This window comes from Oratosquilla oratoria, chromosome 15 (genome assembly GCF_046742065.1).
Source record: "Oratosquilla oratoria isolate Oo_2021 chromosome 15, ASM4674206v1, whole genome shotgun sequence".
NCBI lineage: Eukaryota > Metazoa > Arthropoda > Malacostraca > Stomatopoda > Squillidae > Oratosquilla > Oratosquilla oratoria.
In genome coordinates this window covers 42,097,039-42,116,160 of record NC_134791.1, presented here as the reverse complement: position 1 = coordinate 42,116,160, position 19,122 = coordinate 42,097,039, and the positions used below count along the sequence as shown (strand labels likewise).

Sequence of the window (19,122 nt, the reverse complement as noted above, 5' to 3'; positions counted from 1 at the left end):
ATACCTCTTTTACTAGTCTTTCTTCACTCATTCTTACACATCTCCAAAATCTCTTTGCTTTCACTCCTTCCTGACACACCTTACCTCCTTTCTACTCCATTTACTGGCTCATCTCCTACTCTAGCTCTTAGATCTCCCAACACCATTACATTCACATTTCTCACAAAACTCATTTAAACCATTCTAAAACACCTCTCCCTTCACCTTTCTCAATACCAGGAATATAGGCGCTTATGAATGCCCATAACTCACAACCCTATCTCATGTTCATCCACATCATCCTCAATGACCTTTTCACAAATATACTCTCTTCCCTTTGTTCTTGTCTGTCCCATATTCACACACATTCAAGGACCCAATTCCTGGGGTTCTAGTAGGAGTTTTCCTCCCAGACCCCCTTTTGCCTTGACTCTATGCAGAAGAAAAATACAGAGAATAGGGCTCCTAATTTCCTTACTCTGACACATTTAGTGCCCTACATCATGCATGGGAACAAGGTGGTGGTATTCTTCTCCCCCCTCCCCATCACAAAGGGAAAATTATAGCATAACAATATACCTCATCATGAAATCTTGATAAAGCCTTTGATTTCAATTTCTGTCTCTTCTTAGATTCACCACTTGCGTTCCATGTGCATTCCTCAGTAACAGATAGAATTGTGGCCACCTTCTCACTGATTATGTGCTGTCTCTTCCTGGGGCTGTACAATGCAAGGACTTTCCCTTTTCTTGTTGCCTGAGCACCTTTACGTCCAGTTGTGCCTTTTCCTGTTTTTAAAAAGGGGATTATAAGTACATGTCAATCAATCAATTATTGCCTCGAGTTTCACTGAGTATAAAATGCACAGCCCCACAGTAGCTGGCAACAGTCCTCAGAACCTCCCACAGATCTCTCTGGGAAGAAACTTTGGACTACTGTTTGTGTTGTATCAGTGTGGGACTGTTTTTATGTCACCAGCTCAAAGTGGTAGGGAGAGGAGAGCAGTTGCTGATTGTCAGCTCTCCATGTGTGAAAAAGTGTAAGAAATACAGTTTAAGTTGGTCTTTTGGGCTTTATCTCACCAGTAGTAGTTGTTGCAGGCCACTTGGAAGCCATCATGTTATGTATTACTCTCATAAAAGCAACAGTGAACATGAATTAGTAACACAAAACACAGACACTGATATGGATTGTGAATCACTACAAAGAGACCTAAACAAGGTTTGGAAATGGAGCAAAAAGTGGGAATTAGACTTCAACATAAAGAAATGTAGCATAATGGAGTTTGGAAAAGTAAAAAAAGAATATCATAACAATATAAGATTGGAGCAAAGGAAATAAAGAAACCAGGATCTGAAAAAGACCTGGGAGTAATTATCTCAAATGACATGCCCCCTGATAAAACAGATAAAATTGTCAGAGAATCTTACAACTTGCTAAGATCAATAAAGATAGCTTTTACCTATTTAGATGAAGAAATGGTTAAAAAAAAATACTAGTCACACTAATAAGACCTAGACTATGCTGTGACACTATGGTCACCCAGTACCAAAAAGAATATAAAGAAAAGTGAACAAATCCAGACAGCAGCCACAAAAATGACCCCAACACTTTCAAACCTGTCATATGAGGAAAGACTAGCTAAATTGATATTAACCGACTTTGGAACAAATAAGAGAAAGAGTTGACCTGCTTACAATTTACAAAATCATGAAAGGCACAAAAGTCCTTGATAGAGAGGATTTACTAAATTGGGATAAATGAAATACAAGGGGACATGATAAGAAACTCAAAAAGGATAGTTATAGAAGAGACCTGGAGAGAGAGAGAGAGAGAGAGAGAGAGAGAGAGAGAGAGAGAGAGAGAGAGAGAGAGAGAGAGAGAGAGAGAGAGAGAGAGAGAGAGAGAGAGAGAGAGAGAGAAAAAAAAAAGTTTTCCACATAGAATTGTGGATATCTGGAACAAACTGGCTAAAACAATAGTGTGTGCAATAACTATACATGAATTTAAGAGTAAACTAGACACTGTGAGATACAAAGACAGGACACCATGAGCATAGCTCCCCTTCCTGTAAGATGCAACTAGGTAAATACAGATAAAATTTGTGAAAATTTTATAAAAAGTAGATGGATATGGAAATGGAGTCAGAAGTGGGACGTGGACTTCAACATTAAATATGTAATAAAAGGATATCAGGAAAATATAAAATTGGTGAAAAAGAAGTAATGAAAGCAGGATCTGAAAACAACCTGGGAGTGATCACAAAAAATATGTCCCCTGACAAACATAGAAACAAAATTGTTGGCAAAACCTATAACTTGCTAAGATTAATATAAGTGGCTTTTACTTACTTGGATGACGAAATGGTAAAGAAAATATTAGTCACACTGATAAGGCCTAAATTGGAGTATGTAGCGACTCTACGGTCACCTAGTACAAAAAAGAATATAAGGAAAATTGAGAGAATCCAGAGAGCAACTTTGAAGATGGCCCCGACACTATAAAAAATGTTACATGAAGAAAGACTGTCAAAACTAGAACTACCAACTCTGGAACAAAGAAGAGAAAGAGGTGACTTGTTGACCATCTACAGAATTATGTGAGGTGTAGAAGTCCTTGATAGAGATGACTTACTAAATTGGGATAAGAGAAATACAAGACATGGAAAGAAACTAAAAAAGGACAGTTATAGAAGAGACCTGGAGAGAGAGAGAGGGGAGAGAGAGAGAGAGAGAGAGAGAGAGAGAGAGAGAGAGAGAGAGAGAGAGAGAGAAAAAAAAATCTATATACATAAAAAAATATTTTTCTCTAAACCTTCCAACCTCTAAATATTTTTCTCTAAACCTTCCAACCTCCTACACCGGAAATACTAACTGCGGGGGACACATCTGACTCAGACTCAGAGAATCTTTACGAAATATTACCAAGAGAATCTTTACGAAATAACGCTAAGAGAATCTTTACGAAATATTGCCAAGAGAATCTATATACATAAAAACGGAATTACGGAATTCTGACAAAAGAATCTTTACGAAATATTAATGAGAAAATGTTTACGAAATATTGCCAAGAGAATCTTTACCAAATGTTAACAAGAGAATCTTTACGAAATATTACCAAGAGAATCTTTACGAAATATTGCTAAGAGAATCTTTACGAAATATTGCCAAGAGAATCTATATACGTCATGTCACGTTGCTTTCTGAGCTCCTAACAGAACTTCACGAAAATAAGGAGATAAATAAATAAATACACAAATAAATAAACAGTATTCAAACGTCTATACAAGTTTAATCATAGGTTACATGAAGATAATCAAACGTCTATAAATGTTTATTGTGACATGACATAAACGATTCAAAAATCTTTATTGCCTTTATGATTGACCTAACGAAAAAGAGAAGGAGAGAGAGAGAGAGAAAGAGCGAGAGAATTTGACGACAACGTCGGGAGACTTTGACGACTCCTTTTGGAGACTGAAGGCTCCTTTAGGAGATTTTGAAGACTCCTTCGTAATACTTCAAAGTTGAATAACCGTGGAATTTCCGCGGGTCCTATGTGACATAACATAAACGATTAAAAAAATGTTTTGCCTTTATGATTGACCTAACGAGAAAGAAAGAAAGAGAGAGAGAGAGAGAGAGAGAGAGAGAGAGAGAGAGAGAGAGAGAGAGAGAGAGACACGACGGGAGAATTTGACGTCGGGAGACTTTGACGACTACTTCTGGAGACTGGAGACTCCTTCGGGAGATTTTGAAGACTCCTTTGTAATATGTTACGAAATAGCAAATATTATAGGTACTCTGATGAAGAGTACGATCTCATAATATATTTCTACGGAGAAATTAAAGAGGAAGAATCGGAAAAGTTTATGAAACATTATTTTGCAGAATACAAGAATTTTACTATGAGTGGGGGTAAAAGCCGTCTCGAGGAATACCAAAAATATTACATCGATCGGAAATACAATGATTATATAAAAAAATCGCAAACTCAAGGAAAAACGTTTTTTTTAAAAGGGTTAGAGAAGCCCATACAGTCAGAAAAAACGCTATTGTGACATGACATAATCGATTCAAAAATCTTTATTGCCTTTATGATTGACCTAACGAAAAAGAGAAGGAGAGAGAGAGAGAAAGAGAGAGAGAGAGAGAGAGAGAGAGAGAGAAAGAACGAGAGAATTTGACGACAACGTCGGGAGACTTTGACGACTCCTTTTGGAGACTGAAGGCTCCTTTAGGAGATTTTGAAGACTCCTTCGTAATACTTCAAAGTTGAATAACTGTGGAATTTCCGCGGGTCCTATGTGACATAACATAAATGATTAAAAAAATGTATTGCCTTTATGATTGACCTAACGCAAACATTTTGGTACATTAAAACTGCCCGTAGGGCAGGGCGCGAAGGCCAAGCACACCTGGCAAAGCCAGGTCCAGGTGCTTGTAAATAAATAAAATAAAATCCCCACAGAGTGATGGATGTATGGAACATACTAGAAGAAACAATAGTGTGTACAAAAACAATACAAGAATTTAAGAGCATATTAGATATGGCAAGGTACAGAGATGGGATACCATGAGCATAGCTCCCCTTCCTGTAAGATACAACTAAGTAAATACAGCTAGATAACTACAGGCCGAGGGAGTAAACACAATTGAATAAAGAGTGGGAATGAGTTTTGATGGGTGGCCGATGGAGTATGGGTGGCGCTGCAACTGCAGTGGATTTGTTTAGTTTGGTGATCCTATAATCAAGTGCCTACATTGAAAAATTAGCAAGTGTTATCAATTCAAAAGGATCATATAGATGAAATATAGGATATCAAACTGTCAAATAGTGAGGGAAACCTGTACATCTAGTGTCATCCACAAAGAACAGCTGATTCACAATCCATGTCCCTCTATTTTCACTCATCAACTTCAAACCCCTGCCTAAAATTCTTTCTTTCATCTCTTTCAATGCTCTTTGTATCACCTCTTTTGTTGTATCATTATCATTCTTCTTTCATATCCCATTGCCACAATCATAGCCTATCTATCCATCTCACTTACCATCACATACATTACCTATAGTTTAATAAATTCTACTTTACCTTTCTCAATCTTATTATATGGCAAAAGAAGTTGTGTCTTTCTGTCCTCTTCCACTATGTTGGAAAGACCCATGTCTACTAACTGCTCTTCCATGACAAATCTCTTGTGGTCTTCTTCCTGGGCCAATGATGATGAGAGTGCAATGGCCATCTGGAACTCTGGATCGTTGGTGCCACCCTTCTTATACTTACTTTTGGGCTGAAAAAGATTCACACAATATATTAACAGGGGTCTATCTATCTATATACCAAAGACTTCTCCCTATAAGGGAGGTGGAAAGGTTAATGGCTCAATAAAAATTCATTAAAACATAAAGATCAATAACTAGAAAAAAATAACCATTCATCTATCTATTCACCAATAGGTATTTTCTCCCTTTATACATAGAAAGCACTGGTGGGGATTGGCATGGGATAACACAAGGTATCTGCACAAAAATCTCCAACAGTGACATTTGTGAAATATGGCCACATATCCCAATCAAGTGGTGGTAAGATATACAAGATTTGTACACAGGTCTGAAGACTAATGCACCAATAAGTTTTCACACAATATCTTGTCATGTCAGAGTGAAATACATTTTCATTTGGGTATGGGGGGGTGGGGAGATTCACCCTGGGCACCAAACAGGCTGCCAAATAAGATGAAAATTCTCAACAGTGCAAGGAAAGCAAGAGGCCTGGGTTGTATTGAGTGGGAGGGGGAGCACTTGTGATTGCCCAAAATGATCTCTGTGCAGTGTTGAAAGTATTTATAGCTAGAAAATACAAGGGAATCCTGGCAGATCAGGGGAAAATGGTGACAATTTTTATTCAAATGTTGACATAAACGCAGAGCCTTCTGGAGGTGCTATACCAAAACTAAATGTAAATAGAGGTTTTGAGACCCCAAGGGGTATTGGTAGTTCTTGGTTTGGTAAGTACGAAAGAAGAAATTTGAGTCGAATCATAGACATGGAAAGAGAGTTGAATATAAAAAGAAACTCGTGGAAGAGGGAATTCATGGAACTAAGGAAAGAGATTGTGATTTTAAGGAAAGACTATTTTGAAGTCAACAAAGAGGTATGTGAACTAAAGAAAAAGAATTCTGAAATAAATATGAACTAAGTGAATTAAAAAAAGAACTATTCAAGGTTAAATGTGAAGATGATAAGATGAAAAACAATGATATTACCAATAGTGAGAATTTAAAAAAAGGGGTAAATCACAAAATACAGGCAATGTCTGAAAGAATTGAAGAAAATTTAGGTGAGGAAAATTTACAGATGATTAAGAAATAGAATGAAAACAGAGAAAATGAAGAGATAGCTTTTAAAGAAATAGTACAAAAACAGATGCATGAAAATGCAAAGGACACAATTATTCAGGTAATCAAACAAAAAGCAAATTAGGTAAGAGATACAGTGGATAGAAAAAAGTGTATTGTAGTATATGGACTTAAGGAAAAACATGGTTAGGTACTTGAGAGAAAAAGAAAAGAAATGGCAAAAACAATTCTAAAAGAAGTACAAGACCGATGACTGAAGCAGGAAAAGAAATAGAGGAAGTATATGAATGGGTCAATATTCTATAGAAATCGACCCTTAAAGATAAAACTAAGATCACAAATGGTAGCAGAAGACATACTGGCAAAATCAGGTAAGTTAGCAAAGAGTGAACATTACAACAATATATGGAGTAAAAGAGAAGACACTAAGAGATGAAGCTAAAAAAAAAAAAAAAAAAATGTGAAAAGAACTGAGACCGAAAGCAAGGAGTTCTATTGGAGAGTCTTAGACATGAGGCTGAGAAAATGGTACACCAAGTGCCTATACTAATATAGATTAATCTTAGGATTAAGTGAACTACATGATTACCTGTCTGAAGAAAAAACTGACATAATGAGAATTGTGGAGACAAAATTAAGAGGTCCATTATCACCAAATAGTGTTGGACATGGGTTACATAATTATTGGATTAAAAACAGAATTGAGAAACATGGTGAAGGAATCATGTTTTTGGCCAAGAAAAACATAAATGTGATGAAGGTTACAGAGGGTAAAAAAAGGTGTGGAAATGATCAAGATAAAAATTGAAGACTGTGACATGAAAAGTAGAACGTTTGTGGTGATTTATGTACCCCCTAAAATGGGTGCTTGGAAAGAGAGCGAGCATGCAAAAATGTTAGAAGATATAAGGCATTCATTAATGAGATGCTGAAGGATGGAGGAACTTGGTATAACATACAGGTATATGTTACCTTGGGTGATGGTGACATAGGGAAATTGATGCACGGTTTTGCTGTATAGTTCATTCTAGTAGATATGTGTCGTGACGTGGTCCCCAAGTGGGGGACCAACCGTAAAGGCCTAGTGACACACTACAGACTGACTGACTGAATTGTCACACTAATAAGGCCTAGACTGGAGTATGCTGCAACACTATGGTCACCCAGTACCAAAAAGAATATAAAGAAAAGTGAATGAATCCAGACAGCAGCCATAAAAATGGTATACTAAGACTGCAGGGCAGGACTTGTAGTGATCGATTTAAATAGGAAAAATTTAGGTTTATGAAGGAACCAAGCAAGAATTGGTTTACCAACAGATTGGTTAATAAATGGAATAGACTTGGTAACTATGTCGTGAGTGCTGAAACATTGGGTTGTTTTAAGAGAAGATTACATAACTTTATTGATAGGGATGATAGGTTGTAATGGACATGGAACTGCCTAGTGCAGGTCTTATGGCCTCTTGCATTCACCCTAATATTGTGTTCTCCAATTGTGAAAAAGTGTAAGAAATATAGTTGTAGCTGATAAACTGATACCTGAGCTCAGTCTGAAGACTGAGTGCCAACCCTTCAGGGCTGCACCTTCTGATGGAGGTGAAGGGGTTGATGGGTTCTGAAAATGGGCAGCTTCAATGTCTATCTAGCAGGACCACCACATGCAGGTCAAAACATACTATCTATATGTCTGTATACAAAAAAGACTTCTCCCTCAAGCTGCAGTCACATGTGGTGACTTTACTTGCTGCTACAAGCAGCAGTGACTACCTGCCACACGACGGTCACTGCTACTGAGACAGTCACATGGGAAGATTACTCACCACTATGGTATATGTCAAGTGTTTGTATCTAATGATGTCATCCATTGACCACTTCAAAACATGTTTGTCATATGTCACATGTGGGAAAACATACAGACTTGGTGGTGGTCACTGCATGGTCACATAAAGCAACTATGGATCTACTAGTAGCCACAAATAGGTCATGTATTTACCTAATTGTAGTATACAGGATAGGAGTAATGTTCATTGGGTCTCATCCCCCATTCTCACCTTCTCACCAGACGCCTGGTAGGCTAGTGCCTGTCAGCCACTGAGTCCCGATGAACAATTTTCCTCCATTCTTGTCGGTTCGCAAAGGTCTCTTCTCTCTCAATTTCAGTCAGGCTACTTCCCCTCGCTGCCAGTGCTTCCCCAACTCCTTCAACCCATCTCTTCCTTGGTCTTCCCACAGGTCTTCTTCCTTGAGGTCTATACTCCAGATATTTTCTTGGTAACTGGTTCTCGTTCATTCTTTGCCCATGTCCATACCATCTTAGCTTGCTTCTCTCCACCATCTCCAAAATTGATACAACTCCCAGCTCTCTTCTTATATCATCATTCTTCAACCTGTCTCTCCTAGTCACTCCTTTAATCATTCTCAGCACCCTCATCTCTGCAGCCTGTATCTTTGATCTTGTTCTGCTTGTCAATGTCCAGGTTTCTGATCCATAAGTCAGTATAGGTCTTAATATGGTGTTGTATATTGTTGTTTTACATTTTCTGGGGATATTTTTGTCTTTCAGTAGTGGATATAGCATGCTTATATTTGAATTGTATTTACATATTCTATTGTTTAGTTCTATGTCCTGTCTATTTTCTTTTTCAAAACAAACTCCAAGATACTTAAAGTTGGTTACCTGCTTTAATCTCTCACTCCCCACCTCCACTTCCACATTTCTTCTACCAACATACATAACTTCAGTTTTGTTTACATTTATTTTCATTTCCCTTGTTCTCAGTGTATTTTCCCATCTGTTTATTGCATTCTGTAGTTGTTGTTCATTGTCAGTGATAACTGCTATATCATCTGTATAAGCAAATGTGATTTCATTGTCGTCATAGCATATTTCTTTCATACATCTGTCCATATATATAATAAAGAGCAGCGGCGATATGACACCACCCTGCCTCACACCTGTTCTCACTTCGAACCATTCGCTCTCCATATCTCTTCCTCTAACTTTACTCATTGTCTCATGTAATATGCTTTTTATTGCCCTTTTTAGTTTACCAGGTATTCCATACTCTTCAAGTCCCAATGCTTCCCACAGTTTCTTCCTAGGTACCCTGTCAAAAGCTTTCTCCATATCAATGAATACAGCATATTTATCCTTATTCCATTCCCAGTCTTTTTCCAGAAGTAGCTTCATAGCAAATATAAGATCTACTGTTCCTTTTCCAGGCCTAAAGCCATGTTGCCACTTCCCAATTTTTCCCTCTACCAGTCCTCCGAGTCTCTGTTCCAGCACTCTTTCATAAATTTTTCCAGCGTGTGAAAGCAGAGATATACCTCTATAGTTTTCACATCTTGTTTTATCTCCCTTCTTATATATTGGGCACACTACAGCTCTCCTCCAGTCATCTGGGATCCTCCCCTCCTCCCATGCTATGTTGAAAATTCTCCTTAGCCATGTCACTCCCACATCATCCAGTGCTTTAAATATTTCACTTGGGATTCCATCTTCACCTGTTGCCTTTCCATTTTTCATTTCCTTAATTGCATTAATCCCCCATTCTCTATCTTTTTTCTTTATCATACCTTGACTTAAAATCTTGTATAGTTCCAACTTAATATACATCCTTGATTTCCAATTATCATATTTAGATTTGAACTTGTGTATTGTTTGAGATTGGACTATATCACTTCCTAAGCTCTTCCAAGTATTTATACATACATACATACATATACCAAGGCTTTTTCCCTCTTACAAGGGAGGTAGCCAAAAAGGAAAAGGCATAAAATCATTCCCACCCATTCCATCCCTCAATACACTCCACACCCCTCCACCCTCCCTCTTATCTTAGCACCTCCTGGATGACGGGTCATCCCTGCACCTTGTCCACTGCCCTGGGTCAGAAGCAGTGTCGCAAGACACAGCACATCCACAGCAAGGCCGCTTCATTAAATCGGCGACCCCCCCTCTCCGTCCCCCCATGCATAAAAGGAGAAGACGGGGAGAAATCCCATTGGGCTGCGTCAAATTTTGCTCACACATACTACCTCACCCCCCATCCCCCTGCCCATTCCACCTCATGCATCACATCATCTATATACAACCATTCTCCATTCACCCATCTTCTGTCCTCTCCCGTCCTTCCTCAACAGACATTCCCCTCTTCCCCAAAGCCCCCTTCACCCCATCCATCCACCTCATCCTAGGACGTCCCCTCATGTTCACTCCCTCCACATCTGCCTTCCATACCTCTTTTACTAGTCTTTCTTCACTCATTCTTTCCATGTGTCCAAACCATCCTAATACTCTTTCATCAACCCTATCCCCTATAGTGACCAAGTATTTATGCATATGGAAAATTCTACTTCTTCACATCCTTCAGACATGTGGTCTTTCTTAATTTATTCCCATGACTTCTTACAGCCCTCCCATCTTTAATCAGATATCTTCTGTCAATGCAATCTATCCCCTATAGTGACCTGAATACTCTAATTATATCACCTTTTTCTCTTCAATCCTTCAAAGTTGGTAGACCCTGTGCTACTACCATCCCTCCCTCACACCACGAGCATCATGATGCAAAATATTCATAAAAATCCTTAATTCTAATTTTCTATGGCTTTCTATGTGAAATATGAATGCACCATTGTGTTCAGGAGTTGTTTATATAAGAGAACAAATGTTTTATTCTACACTTATCATAATTGCTGTAAACACTGCTTATAAGTAAAGATGAGTATAAACCGATTATTTCTTTTCCTTGACTTCAACTCCACGTAATTACTTAGTTTCTTACTCTATCGAATTTTGAAATGTTTGTTGTAGTTGTAGAATGACTGTTCTTTCTAACGATATAAACAAAATTTTCCTATCTTATCAACAAAGTGGAGAAATATAATATTTTCTGAAGGAGGTGAGGCATTTGCATGTCACAGGAACCTGTGTGGACCAGTAGTCTGCAGGACTACCAACTTTAAGAAGCTGCACAGCAGAAATCGAATGTAATTTCTCATTGGAATGGAGTACAGGTGACTACCAGTAACAGCTACTGCAGTAGCAGCAAGTAAAGTTGCCTTGTGTGACTGTGGCTTTATAAGGGCAGTAGCCAACTAAAGAATGCACCCTTCCCACTCCCATCCATTACTCTTTTGTTTCATTTCTACCTTAGCTCCTTATAGATGAAGGATCATCCCTGCCACCCTGTCCACTGCCTGGGTCAGAAGCAATGCAGTAAAACAGAGCATATCCACAGCAGGGCCCATAACCTTATCTTGTTTATCCCCACCACTACATTTCCATGGCAAACATCTCATCTTATCCTCTCATGCAAAAATAGAGAAGATGAGAAACCCCTTTGGGCTGCATAAATTTACTGTCCATTAACAACCATTCTCCACTCATACCTATCTCTTGTCCTCTCCCTTCCCTGCTCAATAAACATTCCCCTTTTACTCAAGGCCCTCTTCACCCTATTCATTCAGTCTTCCCCTCAAGTTCAATCCATCCACCTCTGCCTTCCACACCTCTTTCCTCACTAGTTTTTTCAGTGTGCCCAAACTATCCAAGTATTCTTCCATCAACTCCATCTGCCAACTCTCATTTCCACACTTGCTCTCCTCTTTACCTTTTCATTTCTCATTCTATCCATCTTTGTAACCCTCACCATGCATCTCAAACTCCTTTCAATTTTTCCTGTCCGCCTCCTTCACATTCTAAGTCCCTGCTTCATACAGTGTTGTAGGCACAATTACATTTTTGCATTCATCTCCAGATACTTATTTCTCATGACAATTCATCCCCCTCCCACCCAAGACATTTATTTGCTTCCCTCACTTTACAGTTCACTTCAATCCCCATTCATCCATTCCCTGCTATGTGACCCTATTTAAAACTATCCACTTCCTCTAGCCTCTCTTAACCCATTCCATACCCAACCAAAAAGGCAAAAACTCATTTGCTGTCCCTTCCCTTGTTACTGAAGGAATGATGATTCTGTACTACTATTCCTCCTGTGCTCTCCTTGAACCTATTCTTTGCCATTTCTATAACTCTACCTCTTCCTTTTCTGAACCATCACCCTGTGGTGGCTGTGTCCCATGTATGTTGCCACATCAACTAATTGGAATAGCACAGGGACTCAGGATCCTCCACTATATATTCTTCTATGAAAAGTCAAGTCAAGGCAATCATAAATAGATTTGGAAAATTCAAGTGATTTATCAATATTCTTATAATATAGAGTGGGACTTCAGTGACAGATTACTGTATATGCAATAACAGAAATACTTACTTTGCATGATTGTACTGGTGGTACTGTAGCCTCTTTTTGCAATTTGGCTAGGTGTGTTGGTAGCCCAAGGGATTTCCTTTCCAATGTTTGCTTTTTATAAAGACTAACAACTTGAAGAGCCTGCTCCTGTGTTATTCCATGTTCTGCTGAACAGGTGTCTATGTGTTCTTTTGACACTTTTTCATCATTCACCTGGGTTAGAATGAGAATATAGTTTATTCTAATAATGTCCACAACACAATACTAATGTTATAAGTATAACTGAAAGTAATGACAACAGCACAACTATCAACATTAAATGTTGAATTATTTTACCATGCTTCCAGATGTCGGGTATAGTGTTGTGTGAATAGCTGTAGTTTGCAATGTTTGTGAGTGTGTGTATACCTTGTGGTCCAATGTGTTTTAGGTGGATGTTGCTTATGTTATCAGGGCCACAGGCAGATGAGTGCTTGAGATTATGCATTATGAGTTTTGTCTGACTGTCTATGAAGGGTGTATAGTCTGAGTCTGTGGGGAAGTCTTTCTTACGTCGAATGGTGCGTCGGTCGTCAGGGTGAGATGTAAGATGGCTCGTCTGTGCAAAATGACGTATGAGTGCGTTTGCTTGTTGTCTGTTTGAGGGTAGATTATCTGTTGTTGTGATTATTGCTTGGGGAGACGGGACTGCTCGGACAAACAGTCTAGGGAACGACAACAACAACAACAACAACATTAAATGTTGAATTAGTTTCACTCCAACAACAGATAGCAATTGTCCTTGAGCTCTCCCCCAGAAACATCATATTGGAATGGAAGAAGGATTTTCAGAAGTACCGATATGAGGATGGTTTGGACACATGGAAAGAATGAGTGAAGAAAGACTAGTAAAAGAGGTATGGAAGGCAGATGTGGAGGGAGTGAACATGAGGGGACGTCCTAGGATGAGGTGGATGGATGGGGTGAAGGGGGCTTTGGGGAAGAGGGGAATGTCTGTTGAGGAAGGACGGGAGAGGACAGAAGACAGGGATGAATGGAGAATGGTTGTATATGGATGATGTTGTGATGCATGGGGTGGAATGGGTGGGGGGGATGGGGGGTGAGGTAGTATGTGTGAGCAATTTATGACGCAGCCCAAAGGGATTTCTCACCCGTCTTCTCCTTTATGCATGGGGGGACGGAGAGGGGGAGTCGCTGATTTAATGAAGCGGCCTTGCTGTGGATGTGCTGTGTCTTGCGACACTGCTTCTGACCCAGGGCAGTGGACAAGGTGCAGGGATGACCCGTCATCCAGGAGGTGCTAAGATGAGAGGGAGGGTGGAGGGGTGTGGAGTGTATTGCAGGGATGGAATGGGTGGGAATGATTTTTTTTATGCCTTTTCCTTTTTGGCTACCTCCCTTGTAAGGGGGAAAAAGCCTTGGTATATGTATGTATGTACTGATATGTGAGGACAGTAATAAAGAATGATATGTCAGGATGGAGGATGGTGACTTGAGGAGTGCCATAAGGGTAAGTAATGGCACCCATAACTTTCTTTATCTATATAAACAACAAAATGGAAAGAATGACAGGTTACTCTAACATATTTGCAGACTATGTAAAGGCCATAACAAGAAAAAAAAAATGCAGAAAAGATGCAAGATGCTACAAAAAGATCTAGACAACACATATGACTGGAGCCATGAGTGGAATATTAATTTCAATGTAAAAAAAAAAAAAATGCAGTTTTGGAAATTGGCTAAAGCTTAAAAAAAAAAAAAAAAAAAAAAAAAAACTACCAATGAATTACAGTAATCCCTTCTATATCTATATATGCCCAAACTGTACACTCTTACATCCATCATTTTTCTCCATCCCAATCAGAATTATATCCTTAAAATATTGCCATAACCATAACTTTCTGTGGTTCTTGGACCTTATAATCATGGTACTTTACTTGCCTGTGGCTTGGGATTTACAGCCACAGTTTCAAATTACTCACCTGCTGGCATCATGCACTAACCACTACTATGTTTGTAGCCACAGGTCTTGTTTTATTGCCACCATGTAAGAATCATATATGCACTGTTTCTCACTGACACTATGTGACCCATTTTGTGGTGGTTCCCTACCCTACCTCCTGGAGGACTTACCATTTCTCACTGCTTGGTGTTTGTGTGCATTACCATGACCCCACCTTCATCCAAGAAGAGAAGCAGAATATTACCCAGCCTGAGGAAGCAGGGGATAATTACCAAGATGAAAGTCAGGTGGATGATTCCCCATAATTTTTTGGGAGTACAATATGCCTTCCTTTATCCTGCAAGCCTTCTAGAGAGTTAACAGCAAGATCATCCAGTACCAGGCAGATTTTGGCAAGATGGAGAGAGAGAGGAACCATTAGATCAAGATCAAGATATCCAAGAATGAGAGCACAAAAACAAGAAGAGAAGAAAATGTTTTTGAAAAAAGTAGAATCAACAATTGCATGGGTGAAAAACATATGTATGCCTTGTTTGGGTATTCATGTATGTATGTAGAATTCACAAATGAGGCACAGGGAAGGTATTGCTATGTTGAAAGTAGGTAGAACTGCAAGCAGCGAAAAATATATTAAAGTATGAGGTTAATCACAACAACTCAGATCGTAACCTTTATGTGTCTAAAAAGAAGAGTTACTTTGAGAGTGCATCATCCACCAGTGTAGAAAAAGGCAAATAAAATGCAGATTTATACGCCAGTCAAAGAGGTGTGAGGTGTATGATGAAGGAGTGGAAGGACGAATGTATATAATGTGCAAAAATTACTGAAGGTATTGAATTTGAGGAAACCCACATGGCCACATGGGACTCAAACTGGATATTCATAGAATATCAGGAACAACTAGCAGAATACATGAACTTTTCGTGTGTTCATTACAAGGAGGCTAGGTGCTAAATCATCAGAAACTGGTTAATATTAACCACTTCAATACGGGGACTTAAATCTCGGGCAGCAGCCGAAATGCCAGCCGCAAGTAACCCGTCCCCCTCTCCCCTATCATACCAAATATCGCATCCTCCCCCTCCACCTACCACCCACCACTCCTGATATATCGATCGTTCTCTCTTTCACCCGCGAATTTTTGAAAACCACAGAGAATGGTTTTCGATTACAAGGGCGCATTTGGGAGGAAATGTAAAAACACAGGGGAGTATCAATACAAAATTACTGAATAATTGAATTTGAGGAAACCCCGATATGGCAGCGTCAAACTACTATCCCTCATAGACGCCTACGTGTGCGGCAGGCACCGTATGGAAGGGTTAAAATATTTATCTATATTCCACGGGCTCCTTCCATCATAAAATATGGGAGGTAGCCAAGTCAAAGGCACACACCCACCCTCACCCATTCCATTCCCATCCTTGTTTCCCTCTTATCTTAGCTCCTTGAGGATGAAGGGTCATCCCTGTCTCCTGCCCACTTCCTAGGTTAGAAGCAATGCAGCAAGACACAGCACATCTACACTTACATGGTGACCCCCCCCCCTCCCTGTCCCTTCATGCAGAAAATAGAAATGACGGGGAGAAATCCCTTCAGGCTGGATCAAAATATCATCCAAACACAACCATCCTCTGCTCACACCTATCCCCTACCTTGCTCAACAGACATTCCCCTCTTGCTCAAAGCCCCTTTCACCCCATCTATCCCCAGTCATACCCTCACATTTACTCCATCCACTTCTGCTTTCCAAAATGTTTTTGCTAATCTTTCTTTACTCATTCTTTCCATGTGTCCAAACCATCCAAATAATCTTTAATCATCCCTATCTACCAGCTACCTCTCCATCCCCCACTCTCCTCCTCACCTCCCAATTTCACCAGTATATAAAGTTGGTGACAGGGCAGTCCCTCTTACAGACCAGAGTGTTAGCTTTAATGTGTGAAAGAATTGTGAAAGACAAGTGATCAAAGTACCTATATTTAGAAAAGGAAATGTTCTGATGGAAAACCAACTCAGCTCTAAAGAAAGATCATGTTTCCAGTTGGTTAACTGTGCTCCAACAGAGGAATGGTTGGGTGAACTGCATTTACTTGGACATGGTGAAAGGGTTTGATAAGGTACCTCGCAGAAAACCATTATGGAAACTGGAACAAACTGATCTTAAAGGGAATTTACTGGAATGGGTGACCTTCTGAAGTTGGATTAAGGAGGACAGTTGTGAAGAATGAGATGCCTAGATGGTCAGCAGTATTAGCACCAGTGATGTTCTTGATATATGTTTATGACATCATGGGCAATTTGATTATGATAATTTGTTTGTGATGAAAATATCATGAGAAAAGTAAGTAATGTAGAGAATTGTAGGTTATTAAAAGATCTGGGTAGAGTATATGGGTGGAGCGAGGAATGGATAATGAGAGAGAGAGAGAGAGAGAGAGAGAGAGAGAGAGAGAGGAAGGAGAGGGACAAGAAGAGGAGGGAGGAGAGAGGGGAGAGGAGGGAGGAGAGAGAAAGAGAGAGGAGAGGAGGAGAGGGAGAGAGGAGAAAAGAGGGAGGGGAGATGAGAGAGAGAGAAGGAGAGGAGGAGAGGGAGAGAGGAGGGAGGAGAGAGCAGGGAGGAGGAGAGAGAGGGAGGAGGGAGGAGAGAGCAGGGAGGAGGATGAGGAGGGAGGAGAGAGCAGGGAGGAGAGAGCAGGGAGGAGGGAGGAGGGAGGAGAGAGCAGGGAGGAGAGGAGGGATAAGGGAGGAGAGAGGAGGGAGGAGAGAAGAGGGAGGAGAGAAGAGGGAGGAGAGAGGAGAGATGAGAGAGTGAGGTGGGTTAGACAGAGTGAGAAAGAGGGAGGAGAGTTAGAGAGAGAAAGAGGGAGATAGAGATAAATATAGATATAGAGAGGAGAGAAAAAAGGGAGAGAGAGAGGGAAGAGAGGAGGAGAGGGAGGGAGGTGAGGAGGGGACGAGGGAGGGAGAGAGAGGAGAGAGAGAGGGAGAAGGAGGAGGAGAGAAAGAGAAGAGAATAGAGATAGAGAGGAGAGAAAAAAGGGAGAGAGGGAGAGATGGGGAAGAGAGACAGAGGAGAGAGGGGAGAGGGAGAGTAGGAGAGAGAGAAGGAGAGAGAAGAGGGGAGAGAGGAGGGAGGAGAGAGGAAAGAGAAGGAGAGAGGGAGAAGGGAGGGGAGGAGAGAGAACAAGGAGAAGAGAGGAGAGAGGAGAAGAGGAGAGAAGGGAGTTGAATAAAAAAATAGAGAAGTGAAAGAGGACAAAGAGAGACAGAGAATTGAAGATAGTTAAGGAACTAATAAGAATGAACAGGTAAGTCATCAATTTTCGTTCGAAGCTTTAAGAATCATTTAGATAGAATGCTTTTTAATGATTTTATTTAATTATCTTATATTATTTGTTTTTGTATTTGTTATCATTTGTCTGTCTGATTTTTATTTATTTATATGCATATTTTTTATTTATGTTTAGTTTATTTATTTTACATAGTTTTTATTTATTATTTTAAGTAATAATATGATTTTTTATTTAATATCATTTTTTTGACTATACACCTAGATATAAGTCTCCTGTCGGCATGCTCCGCCTTTGTAATCCTTTGATAGAGAGAGGAGAGAAGGGAGAGAAGAGAAGAGAAAGAGGAGAGAGAGAGAAAAGAGAAAGAGGGGAGAGAGTGGGGGAAAGGGAGGGAGGGAGGAAAAGAAAGAAAGAGAAAGAGAGAGAGAGAGAGAGAGAGAGAGAGAGAGAGGAGAGAGGGAGGAGAGAGGTGAGATGAGATTAGAGAGGAGAGTGAGAAAAGGAGCGAGGAGTGGGGAGAGGAGAGAGAGAGGAGGGAGGAGAGAGGAGGGAGGAGAGAGGAGGGAGGAGAGAGGAGGGAGGAGAAGCATATCCATAACTTATCACTCACTGCTCCATCAACAAACTGAAAGACAATACACTGTTGCATGCCAGACCCCCTGATATCCATCCCTCTGAATTTTCTTTCACCCATAAAGAGAGTCCACCTGGCCAGATTGTGATGTGGCCACCATCCAGCCCTTCTAAGCTACCAGAAAAGGCTGGATGACTGCATTGCAGATAACTGTCTAGGATGCAACACTTCACCCCATACTATACAACACATTATGGAAGACACAATCACAATCACACATGCCAATAACACAATACTCACTCTAAAAGATTTGTGGGGAAACCCCTTTCTAGACATGGCATTCCTCAGGGAGACAGGACTAGTCAGCCAGGCAGTCTTGGGAATGACAACAGCAGCCCTTCAACATCCTTACCTCTATCTGAATTAGCAGTCCTGAGAGGCTGCCATTCAGTCTCTAGACTGGACCCAATATCTCTCTCTCAACTTCAACTCTATTTCTTCCACCTTTTCAATTGAGATGAGCTGACAACCATCAACAGTTCTCCTACTACCATAAGCTAATAACATAGGAACAGTCCTTCACTTACACACACAGTTCCAACACTGCTTCAAAGGGAGGTCTATGGAAGGCACCAAGGACCATTGTTAGCCATTATGGGGCTGCAGATTTCCAGTCAGTAAAAGTT

At 40.1% G+C, this 19,122-nt stretch overlaps 1 protein-coding gene across 4 annotated transcripts in view; it reads right to left on the bottom strand.

The window, feature by feature from the left end:
• mus312 (mutagen-sensitive 312) overlaps positions 1 to 19,122 on the bottom strand; it is a 94,482-nt gene that overhangs the window by 59,014 nt on the left and 16,346 nt on the right. For 3 of the 4 annotated variants that reach the window (XM_076198830.1, XM_076198831.1, XM_076198829.1), the window contains exons 4-6: positions 12,625 to 12,816; positions 5,072 to 5,270; positions 559 to 767 (exon numbers count right to left, since the gene is read on the bottom strand). In XM_076198830.1, the coding sequence (XP_076054945.1) occupies positions 559 to 767; positions 5,072 to 5,270; positions 12,625 to 12,816 (600 nt within the window). Of the gene's footprint in view, positions 1 to 558; positions 768 to 5,071; positions 5,271 to 12,624; positions 12,817 to 14,736; positions 14,757 to 19,122 lie in introns of those variants that run through there. The other variant, XM_076198832.1, reaches the window with a different exon arrangement.